General features: G+C 42.3%; 1 protein-coding gene across 2 annotated transcripts in view; it reads left to right on the forward strand.

Annotated features, from left to right (window-relative positions):
* Positions 1-12,616, forward strand: part of LOC142579761 (condensin-2 complex subunit H2-like) — a 99,669-nt gene that overhangs the window by 890 nt on the left and 86,163 nt on the right. For both annotated transcript variants that reach the window (XM_075690311.1, XM_075690312.1), the window contains exons 2-4: positions 260-379; positions 6,255-6,415; positions 9,836-9,937. In XM_075690311.1, coding sequence (XP_075546426.1) covers positions 6,266-6,415; positions 9,836-9,937 — 252 coding nt within the window. In that variant the 5' untranslated portion in view covers positions 260-379; positions 6,255-6,265. The remainder of the gene's footprint in view (positions 1-259; positions 380-6,254; positions 6,416-9,835; positions 9,938-12,616) is intronic.

Genomic DNA, 12,616 nt, shown 5'->3' on the forward strand with positions numbered 1-12,616 from the left:
GCCAGTCAGCGTCACCTGGCGTGGCCTTGCTAGTCTAATTATCGCTAATAAGGGCGCGCTTATTCATTTTTACCGTGTACTCTACGCTGTTTGACAAACACAACTGAGTTACGGACGAACACATGCCTGCAGCATGCATGTACACGCCGTGACCTTTCTCTATTGTGATTTGTTTCATTTATGTTTTAGCGCGCGTAAGCCACAGATGTTTGCTTTTCGTGATCGTAGTCTGGCTTTTTCCTCTATTCCTGTCCGTTAGATTTCTGCTGGTGAAGATGCAGGTGAAGTGAGGTGACTTCGTGCACAGGCCGTCTGCCTTTAGACAGCGGACTTCAGAATCCTAGCAAAACGCAACCCTGATCTCTACGACGGCAAAAAGGTACGCCTCCTGATCTTGTACAATAATGGGACGCGTGGCTACGTTTTTCTTTCTTTCCATATTTGTCCCTGTGATTTGCCCTCGTAATCATTCTCTCGCGTATGAGGTCTATAGGATAAGGTTTACAGTTTCTCCTCAGCATACCATGTAGTGGAGCAGCTGGTAGTAGTAGCTCATACTAAGACGATATTTTGCTCTAGAAATTGCCACGGCACACAAACATGCAAATATCCTTAAAATCTGATGAGAACTCTCCAAAAGGACTGAAGATCTCTAGACCTAGGGATAAATCCCTAGGGTTGGTTGGTCTGTGGGTAGAGTGCATGGCATAGTCGATCTTCCACATGTGTGATCACTGCAATCTTTCATTGATGAGCTTTGTGCAGCATTTGTAAGGCAGTGAACGGCTTGCAGAAGTATGGTAGCGTGGTATCTTGCCTCGAAAATGCCGCATGCCATGTTTATATGCTGAAGCTATGCAGTTTGGTATAACAAAACATTGTAGTACTGCTAACACTTCAAATCCCACATTTTTTTCAACCAAAAAAATTGAATTGTGCACGATTTTCTCAATTTGCTTATTGTGTCAAATTTTTCTTCATAAGACATCAGTTCAAAAAATATATTGCATATGTTTTCTTTTTACTAAAATGATGAACGGGGCTAGTTAGTGCAAGTTTGTGATTGTGTTGCACAGAGTTTTAACACTGAGAAATTGAAAGAACTCGAGTTGGTAGGACAAAGCACAATCCGTCTTTTGGCTTTGTTCTTATATCTCACGTTCTTTCATTCTTTCAGTGTTAAAACTCAGTGCAACAGTATGGTGAGTTAGCTGTTATGTTCGTGCAAAAAAAGGAAAAGAAAGAAAGATGAAAAAGAAAATGGATTGGTGGGAAAGAAAGGGAAGGAAGGTTTATTTTGAAAAGGACACTTTTCCTCACTGCTTGCGTAATTTACAAATAATTTTGTCAAAACCCTTAAAAATAAAATGAGTGCCCAAATTAAGCTACACTGCCAGTAGTTGATGAGCATGGCTAATTTCTTGCAAGCAAGGTAATCTCTGCATCGTGGATAACCAGTATGCATGATTGGCCGTATTCGGTACAAGGCACTTGGATGTGTGCACCTGAAGCTTAGGAGTCAAAATGGAAATTTGCAAGGAATTCTAAATGCTACCAAATAGCAGTGTTGTATATCTTCATATTGTATAGATTGTGAACTTTTTGGGGTTTGGAAGGAGTCCAGAGGTTTGACTTGAATGGTGCAGGTATGACGTGCTGTTACCTTCGCACCTTTGTGCTACATGAGTGCGTGTAACTGTCACTTATGCTGTTTCTGTGCATATCTTGAGTACATTTCTGCAAACTAAGGGAGTGCGAATTAATATCCAACGTTTCGAATATGAGTTAAGTAGTCTTTGCTATTTTTGTTCATTATTTGTGGACAAAGCGCCTCAAATCAGAAAAAATTATTGCATGCAAGTAATGAAAGCTTAAGACATGTGCTTTGCTGGATGTGGCACAAATAATTTTTGCCACATTCTTACTTCATTTGTGAAATAACACATGCACTACCTTGAGTTAAACTAATCGAACAGGTAATTTTAAGTCTGTCATTAGTACCCTGTCTATAGAAATTGATCAGTTTGATCGGCAGTTTTTCTGCATGTTATACATTCCTGTTTGAATTTTTCTACTAGCAATGTCATGCGCCCTCTGAAATCACACCTGAACTTTAGCTATTTGTAAGGTTTTAGAATTTCTATGCATATTGGGGAACCTGGAAAAGTAAATCTTCAACTGGAGGTATCTTGGAGATTAGCCTCCGTTGCTGCTGACACTTCTTCAATAAAAACACTCAAAACTTGCGCTTTGTTCAGCTTTGCATGATAATTTTTAAATGACAGAAGCAGCTAGCACACAGAAGCTTCTCTCAGGTTGTCATTTTTCTGCTCAGATCTATAGGCTGTTTTTCACAATTTTTCAAACAACAGTAATGCTCATTAGCACATATTATTTTGATAACTGTGTTCGACTAATATCAAGTGCAACCCATGGTTTGCTTTTATCCGTCAGCGCTTTGACAGCATATTCAAAGATTATTACAAGCAATTTTTCCTGTTGTGTGGGGTTTTCACTCACACAATAGCACAGTCGATTTCAGACTGACCTTTGATCAAAGCTTGACTAGCTGTCTAAGCTCTTAATTTTGATCACCGCCTATTCAAGTGCCCTTATTCTTTACTGTACAATATTGTGTGACATTCCACATTACTGTACAACACTGTACAGGAATTGAACAAAGCATGAGAAGGCTCCAGTGCCAGTTGAACAGACACTGGTGCACCTTGCTTGCACAGAAAATCGGATAGAACGCAATAATCAAGTTTGAGGAGGCTTCTGCATGCTTCCTGACCTGACAACCATTGGCTAGCAAGCCCAAAGAATGCAGTAGAAAATGGACCAGGTGCCTGCTGCAATGAGTTAAAACAAATGCTCCTAGTACAAAAGGAACTTACCCATCTTCACATTTGTGAAGCTAGTGCCATCCCACATAGCACGGGCATCTTTGTGGCTAGTATTCATGCCAACAAATTTTCATAATAATATTTTTGTGGAATCTGACCTACAAAATTGAGAACTAGGAAGCAGGTGCATATTTTGTATATTTCAGATTTCTTTTGCTCTCTGTACTAAAAATGGCAAATTATTACTTCCATTCATGTTGCTTCAGGTGCTTCATTGAAGTTTCACATAAGAATTCTCTCAAAAGAGGGGTCAAGTGAAAAAGCTTTTAAGAAGTCTAAAAGACTTCTAAAAATTGTCGGAACAATAATTACTGCTATGTGCCCATTCAGAATACCAGTGATCAGGCTATAATTTTATGTATCACAGTGTATGTTGCGACTTCTACATCTCGAAATAAAATGTTAAAACATAAAAGCACTGATAATGAGCAAGTTTCTCACAGTAACAAAAGAGATGAGCTAACAAGCATGGGAAAATGCTACTATTGCAGCGAATTCTGCATTTTGCTGCACATTACTTATGTTGGCGAGACTGCATCCGGTGTGCTGATGTGTTCTGGCCAGTGATTGTGGCTGTCGTATCTGCTGGTTCATATGGTGTAGTGACTACGGGTTGGCCTTCATCTATAGCGGCTTGGGGCTTTCATTGCTTGACTGACTGACTTTTCTCGGTGCTGTAGTTCTATAGGTGATCAAGCTACGTGCAATATTTTATTTTCCAAAGTGTTTTTCTGGGGTAGCCTTTCTGCATCTCTGGGGTATTCTCGCCAGCTATTGCATAGTGCGAGAGATACCAATTACGCAATCAGGCAGTGGCCGCCAGGTATTCCCTCTCGGTCCCTACGTGGGAGACTCCCACTCTCCGCTGACGTGCGTCCTGCAGGACCTTTAATAAAGTTCGTCCAATCCAATCCAATTACCCTCAAGGTCCATATTCTTGTTCCATTCTATAGGAAGTAGGGTGACAGGTGGGGAAGCACATTGACTCTTCCATTAAAGGAATTGTACTGCAGAAGGACTTCACGCACCAAAAAAGGTGCAAATCACCAAGAAAAAGATGGGCGAAAGGAAAGGACTGAAGCAGTAATGAACGATTCATCAGATCAAGTTACTTTGAAAAATGTCGATAGATTCCCATAATCATCTGCCTGTTGGTAAAGGCTTCAATTATTATTTCTTTATGCGTCACAAGCACTGCTTCAGTTGAGCGATTCTTCTTGAAGCCATATTGAAAATTGGGAAAATTGTGCTGGTTGAAATAGGTGAGCAGCCTGAAATGATCATCATACCTTGCTGGTGTAGCAGCGCACTGACACGGACACAGAGAAGACATACAAGACGGCACTCAGCGAGTGTCGTCTTGTGTGTCAGGACCCTATACTCGCTGACAACATTTTGTGGCAATGAAGGGAAAGCTACGGGCACGTGCCTGCTGCACATGTGTTACCGCGCCAGGTAGTCCAGCAGCCTTTGACAGTGCTTTTAGTTGCTCGGAACAGACGCTGAATTGACGCAGCTTCCACGTGTGACAGTTTCGAGTTTCCTTGGGCGCGGAAGGGAAAAGTCACAAAATAAGTAAACCTTTACACTCAGTGGTGTGTTCTGTCCTATTTAATTGTTGCTAGTAAGGTGTTTATGTTTTGTCTTCCCCAGCCTAAACAAATGTTGATTAAAACGTGGGGCTCTTTTCAGAAGCGCTGTCACTTGTGCATGCTTTGCCTCGGTAGCTTTCTCTTCATTGCCACTGAAAGTTTTTCACAAGTATAGTCACTTTTATACTTCGTCCACTCGAAATCGCTTTTGTTTGTATGCAGTTTGACTGGCACTCACTTCTGTTCATGCTCATGTCCACAAACATTTCGCCTTGAGCTTCTTAAATGTATGTGCAGCGAGTAGAGGTCAGTGTACTCACGAGTTAGTGTGCTGGCCTATGACTCCAGGCGAATTTTAGCAGTTGGCGTCATAATGCGATTATGCTACCTGCAATACTCAGTATTTACTCCAGTTGCTTCCAAAGCTGTGATATATACAGTGCTTTGATTTGAAGTTCAAATCGAAAGGTTTTTGTTCATGGGCATGCATTCTCCTACAAAAGGAGCATTAAGTGCCCTTTTTGAGTTCGCACTACTGTGTTGTCATTTCTTTTGTTCCTAGAGTGCTTGAGGCCCCACATACTGGCTGCCTGACTCTCACTTGCATCACCTGATGTTTTACCTGCATAGCACACATGTGGTGGAGAAACTCTCGTTATGCATTGGTACAAGAGATGGCCCGAGTGTTCCGATGCTAGCACCACCTGACTGGGCATGAATACTTGGATGCAAGGACCAGCTTTCTCCTCTTTGGCCTTGCGAAGACGTCACTCACATGCTTGTTAGTGTGTCCCGAGGGACCAACCTGTGAAGGGCTTCCAATCGTTCAAATGCTCCTCCTCCTTTTGCACTAGTGCACCCACAAGCGATGGTTCACATAATGGGCAAACAAACCATGTACAGTATCCTTTCTATTCTTCATAACATATTCATTTCCCCATATTGTTTGGGCAGCTGGCATTAAAATATAAAAGGCCCAATAAATGCCCTTTTTGTGTTTGCACCACTTTATGTACTGTCTTTTGTTTCATAGAGAATGTGATACCCACTGTATGCATTATTCTTGTGCATCACTAAAACTGATGGGCAGGTAGACACAAATTCTGGACTTCAACTATTGGTGAGGTATTCCCGAGCAATCACTTTTGGTGATAGTTTAACTTTCATGAGACTATGCACTGGATGCATGCACATATATGGCCAATAGCGCTGTGCCAAGCTTGCTATCTTCACACAGTGCCAAGAGGGCTGTTGGCTGCATACTTCGATGTGTCCAGTGGTGATGCTTGCAAAATCATGCGAAAGCGAAACCATCTCTGAAAGTGGTCACACGAGAATACTGCCCCTGATTTTTTTTCAACAAATAGCACAGTCGTTAAGTACAAAAAAATGGAACAATTTCCGAGACTTCGATTATCTGGCTCGCGGTAATTGTCAGCATTGCAATCAGTGAGAAAAGAGCTCTTGTATCTAAGGAAAGTCGCACCTGGTGCACATGCAGCAGTATGGTTTACTTAAATGTTTTTTGTGTGCTTGAACTTTTTTTTTCTTGCAGTTGAATCAGTAGTTGAAGTTTAGTGTTTGTGTGTGCTCATTTTTCTGTACCTACCACACTCGTCTTGCTTACGCTAGAATAATGCGTGCAAACTAGAACTAGTCCAGCTTGCTGTGCCTATGGTATTCTCTTGTTTCAATAATTTGGGCTTTGCTCTAGACTTTCTTGTGTTAACACTTTGTATGACATTGACAAATGCAGAGTCCTAAGACATGGATGGGCTGGGGGGCTCATCCCAGCGGCACCGGGCCCAGGACCGGGAAATAGAACAGCGCTATGCCAACCTGCTCACGCCCATCCGAGACCTGACCAAGAACTTCGAGGTCGATATCGCTGCATACCTGGACCAGTACCTCGGGGAGGTGGGTGTTAGCTGCGCCAGAGCAATGCATGTAGTTTACCTGCTTTCCTTCAGCATCACACAACTTTGTTTTTCTTTCAGAAGCCTTTCAGAGTTTTCTTTATAGCTTGATGCTACTGTCGGATAGATGACAATCCTTTTCATGAATCTTCCTCCACCTTGCAGATTTCTGCAGAACTGTTTTTTTTATTCAATCTCCCTCTGCTGTGGCTTGTTAATTGTTCCTTGCTCTGTGATGTGCTTGCCTTCTGGTTAGCCCAGATGGCAGAGCAACTGCTACGGAGAGGCGTTGGTCCTGGGTTATATCCCTGGACCAGGACGAATTGAATATTCAACTATGAAGCAAAACCTCTGTTTCCTTTGTAGGTTCATACTGCTATTAGGTATGATAATTTTTCCCTTTCCCTCCATGTTGTAAACTTCCATCAAATTGATGTGTTATATTCAACTTACAACAGCTGTTTTTTATTTTTATTTCTTATTACTTTATTATCATTTGTTAAGTGCTCCCAGGCAAAGGGAATGGGTGCTCACAGCGCCGTTGTCTGAGAGCTCTCCACTTGTGGCTTCTATTATATATAGTGAATTGGAGCAAACTTCAGCTATTTTTCAGCTAATTAGCTTAAGCAAACTTAAGCTAATTCACATATATGTTTTATACTCCTGAATGAAATAGTGATCAATACTCAGATTTTTTTATCATATAAGCACAAACTATTAGTCTAGAAACATTTTAGTGACACCTTTAGCATGGCTATAAATGCTTATTTCAATGTTGTTGCCAGTATTAAATTTTCAGGGCCTACAATGCCTTTTTCTATGTTTTGTCCTAATCTCATCCTTTTTATAATGTTATAACCTGCTGGGCAATTTGGCTGAAGGTAGTTGATTATTGACATGAACAGGTCACTTGTGTAAACAGTGCTATCAACAGCTTTGCAGCAGGCTAGAGCATTGCTGTGACAAGGACTCAAGCTGCTTTATGCAACAATACACTTAAAGGTGAAAGGAGCCTCTTCAGAAGCTTTCGTTGTTGAGGACATATCCGGGTTCCTTGGCGTTGAAATTTTCCTTGCTTCTTCTAAAGCCAGGTATTTAATCTATGAACCATTGAAGCATCCTGGTGGTACTAAACTACTTTAGAACAAGGATCTAAAAACATTGCCAAGCTTCTTACTTAGCCAAATTTGTAGTTTGGAAACTGTTTTTTGACGCTTAGCCAGATTAGTAGCAGACTAAGTTTTCCACCTGGCGGCTGGTGTTGTCCAGATGCATGAAGAGGTATCACGGTGTGGTTACTTGAGCTGACAGCCATAAGCACCAGCATGGGCCCCGTGACTGCCTCCAAATTACTTTTTATATGCTTCACTGCATGACAAATATGCTTCAACACAATAGTTTGTACGCTTCGCTGCATAACACAACTGTACTGCGGCGAAGCTTACTTAGAGAACAGACATTAGCTATTTTGGGGTATTTGAAGATTTCAGATAGTAAAGGTGTCTTTTGAATCGAATCGAATACTAACCGATTCGAATCGAATATTCACAACTTTGAATATTTTCACACCACTTTTGTAGAGAGGCTTTGTGAGTAAAAATACCTGTCTGGACTATCGCAGTAGAATATTAATGCATACTTGCTTATGACCAGGGTTAGGACTTTCAGGCTGACTTCAACCAAGTAAGCAAGTTTATTAGCCTGACGTTTCGGAGCCTGTTCGGCCCCGAAAATCCGAAAGTCATTCTGAAAGTCCTAATCAATTTCTCAACCAGACAGGTAATTCTGTCGAAATGTTCAGCTTTATGACCAGCGTGTTTGCTGAAATCCGTACTTTATTTGTCAGATGGGATCTCATGTACTGGTTGATTGTGTATGCTGTAGTGGCACATTGTGGGCTTGCTGCTTGTCAAAAGCCGTGTTTGCATCTCATGTGCAAACTAAATATGCTGTCTTGGATCACATTCTAGTGAACATTGGACTACAGTAGAACCTCGATCATACGTTTTGGAATAAAGCATGAGAAAAAAAAACAGACTAATCTGGAAAACGTGCTATCCGAAGTCACTATAGGATTTCGCAGACTTATCTATAGTTCACATCTGTGTAATGCAACATTTGATGCTTTCAGTTGACAGATAGGTTACGAAAGGAGATGCTGTGGTATTCGTATGAGGTTACAAATGTTCTCTAACTGTGCATTTGGGTGTTTTGGGTATGTTTCCCTTGATGGAAGGAAGTCGGATAGGTCTCATTAGTGTTCAGAAACATTATGAAGCCAAGCCTGATTGCATGTCAAAAGGCAGAATGCAAGTTGTCGTAACTGTCAGGGGTATATAGCTTAGCTAGGCATGTTTGGTGCTTTTAAACGGAAGAGGGAGGCAATCTGCACTGTCCACCTTTTTATTTATTTGTTTATTTTTTATTGCGATAGCAATTATGTGGACACTCCAGGCGAATTTCTTCTGTTGTTGCTGTTGCTGTGAGGTTCCGTATGAGTGAAAGCGTGTGAGGGTGAGCCGGCGAACATAGTTCAATCTTGCGTGCGCGAGTGAGGAATGTGGCCCGGATTCAAGCCCTCTCCTGTGGAGCACGAGGAGGGGGGTGAGGCGAAGGAGGAGGGGCGTTCTTTTCCGGCGGCTGCTACAATGCCTCGTCCTCCTCTCCCGCCACTTCGTACGGAGTGGAGACAACCGCGATGTCTACTACGGCGTTGGCCACTTGAATTGTGGACGCCGTAGTAGGTGCTTTGCAGACACCCTAGGGATGTGTTCCTGGTGCTCATGTGTCTTTAAAGCAATCTGCGATGTGCCTAAAGTGGGCGCCCGTGCGGGCCTCATCTTCAAAGCGATCAGCGATGTTTGCAGAGTGCGCGTAGTAAGGGTAGCTTCGTGTGCGCTGTGCTTTTGGCGCTTCGTTCACGCTGAAGCAAGACATGCATGAAGGTCAATTTGCTTGCTGCTGCCACGATTCCTCACTCCAGAGATTTCACAGCGAGTGTCCGTGCACAATGAGCGAGATGTGTTCATGTTTACCTGAGCGCGTGTGACACCGTGCTGGTTAATTTAGTTAAAACACGTTGACGGGCTAGTTGGTTTGAATCCATGATAGAATGTGTAAGAGTGACTGAACAATAACCTAGAAAGAAGCAGACACACAAAGACAGCGCTGTCTCTCTGTGTGTTTCGTTCTATGTCCTCGTTGAGTCACGCTTACACATTCTATCATTGTTAATTTAGTTGGTAAGCGAGTGTTTACAAGTTTATACGGCCCGTAAAACTACTATCCTTACTTCGTACAGCTATCTGCTAATTTGCTATTGCAATCGGTGCTTTGCCTTTCAGGTAGTACTGCGAATTATTTTTTCTTTTTATGTATATATGGCAATTTCATGATAGTCACACTTTTTCTTTTTTTTCAGTTGTCACAAACTCCAATCACCTACCAGGAAGGCGAGTCCAGTGTAAATTTCACCCAGGCAGCCTTTCTGATCCAAGGAAGTGCCTTTGTCTATGGCAAAAAGGTGATATGATAGATTTTAAAATATTTTTTTGACATTGTGCAGTGATATCTAGGAACTCATTATGGCATATTGCTTACAGTATATTGTTGTTCAACAGAATGACTGGTCCGGTGGTATATGCAGATCAGAAATGCATTCTTTGTTGCTAACAAAGCCACAGCTGTAAAATTGGAGGTAACAAGTTTTTCAGGTCCTTTGCAAGACTGCCATTCCTTTTTATCACTTCCGTATGTTTCTCTTTATGTAGGTTGTGGTTGCAAAGTACTTCTTTTTTCTCCTGTACAATTTGTCACATGGTAATGTTAAGTAATGCTTGACAATGTGTAGAATGAAATGCATAGTGAACAACCCCTAGGTTACCGTATTTACACGATTGTAAGTCAACCACTTTTTTTAAATTTGAAAATCTGAAGTGGGGGGGGGGGGGGTCGACTTACAATTGAAACCATAGCATGGCATCGTTAAAAAAGCGAGACTAACGGGAGCTACAACGTAGTTACAATTTTGTGTTTGCTCTATGGTCCTACCCGTAGCTTTTCGCTGTACCGCTTGTTTGTTCGCTTATCGGAAGGGTTTTTCAACATTTTTGAGTGTTTTACAGGGCATACAACGCTCATGGGGGGATGTCGATAGTTGATGGAAGCGCCGCTGTTCCATTCACGGCGGCACCCTCAGAATGGCGGTGCTTGCGGGCAGTATTAGTAGTTCATGGAAGAGCAGACACCGCTCGCGGGTTTCTCTTTCCCTGTTGCGCTTAGCTTTCTCTATAGTTTGACGAAAGGCATTGGTTTGACGCGTTCCACTTGACTGCTGGATACGTGCTACTTCTATGCTTCCTCAGTCGTCATGAGTGCTCCAGGCTCACTAATCATTCGGCACTCATTCGCAGCAGCGTTCAAGAGGGCTGCCATCCTTTGCGGTGAAGAAACAAATCACTGTGCAGTGGGCTGCAAGTTCGATGTTTCTGAACGGGTCGGGTGAGAGTGGCGACTGCAGCGAAGCGAAATTTTCACCTGTGACGGCAAGTGAGGAATTTTCCATGTGCCGAAGTCTGGACGCTTTTTGGAACTGTAGGCTAAGCTTGCGGCGCACGTCGATGATATGCGTGATCGGTCCCTGCCACTGAAATGCGACATGGTCATGAAACAAGCCCGGATCTTCGCCTTTTAAGGACCTGCTTCGTCATGAGTACGAGTGGCTGGCGGTAAAAGACCGCGAAATTATGAAGTTCCACAAGATGTCGGGGTGCGGTCGTTTGCCAAATGTGAAATTTCGCAGGACGACGACGCGCTGTGGGACCGTAGCAATGATGACGATGGCAGCACTAGTGAAGACAAGTAGTCCAGTGACCATGTCAGCTACTAATAAATTTTCTTTATCGAATGCGCCCTCGGGTATGCTCTTATTTTTTATTTCCTGTCACGCGATAAGGGGGGATCGACTTACATTCGAGTCGACTTAAAATTGTGTAAATACGGTAGATATTGCTTGAATATTTTTGTCTTGAGCTGCCCAGGCACAGTCTTGCTGGTAAAAGATATTGTATTGAGAGTACTTTTATGGCTGAAGTGCTGCAGTGAACCAGGTAATAAAGAATTTTCTGGAATTAGGAAGTGTATTTTTTTTTCTTTACTGATTCCAGTTTGTGGAATCAGTAAAATCTTGAATACTGCTGTGCAAGTGGTAGAATAAAGCAGAAAGATAGAAAAAAAGCTCATGGCTGCTATAATGTGCTTCCTTAGTACCTTCTTTATGAAAATGTCCCTGCACTGTCTAATGTTGTGAACGTCAAATTATATCAGTATGCTGATGACACTGTCCTTGTTTCACACGCTCGAAGTTACACTGACGCCATCTCTTCTTTACAAATGGCAACAACAAAAGTGATGGACTGGTTTCAGAATAATGTAGTCCATATCAATGAGTCCAAAACTCAACTAATCTGTTTCCACAACCCTGTCAAGCAAGTTACCCTATCGTCCCCATTATATTTGCACACATCACATTGCAATCACTGTTCGTGTGCCCCAGTGCAATACGCTTGTTCAATTAAATACCTTGGCGTGTTTTTTGACAGTGATTTATCCTGGAACTCTCATTTCGCATATATTTGTCAAAAACTTCGCGCAGTGTCTTGTGTTTTGTATAATATAAAATTTTACATGCCATTGTCTGTCCGAAAGCTTGTAGCACATGCCTTATGCTATAGTGTGATCCGGTACGGGATATCTACATATGGTCATGGCGCTCAACATTTGGTCCAGACCAAAGAATCCTTACGTTACACCCCGCTGTAAGACGAGATATGGTCGAAGACTCCGTAACTATTATGTCCCAGCAATGTTTAATTTACTCCCTCAAAGCATACAAGATGTGAAAACGAAATATGGTCTTAGAAAGGCTCTTAGACACTTTAATGCGTGATGGGAAGCCTGTCATTTGTGTTTTTTTTTTTTCTCACTGTTTTCTAATGTGTTTCTGATGGCTCTGTCGCTGTCTGCCAGGCACTGCCGTTCAAGCCCACTGTGGCTTTGGCAGGCCCGATTTCTTCCACTGTAATGATTCTCAAGTCATCAATAAAGTATTATTATTATTATTATTAAAAGGGGTGAGGGAGCAATTGCCCCTTCCGGCCCTCTCTATGTCTACTGAAAGCGGCATAGCTTTGCTTCATAGCAG

This window comes from Dermacentor variabilis, chromosome 4, assembly GCF_050947875.1.
Source record: "Dermacentor variabilis isolate Ectoservices chromosome 4, ASM5094787v1, whole genome shotgun sequence".
Classification (NCBI taxonomy): Eukaryota; Metazoa; Arthropoda; class Arachnida; order Ixodida; family Ixodidae; genus Dermacentor; species Dermacentor variabilis.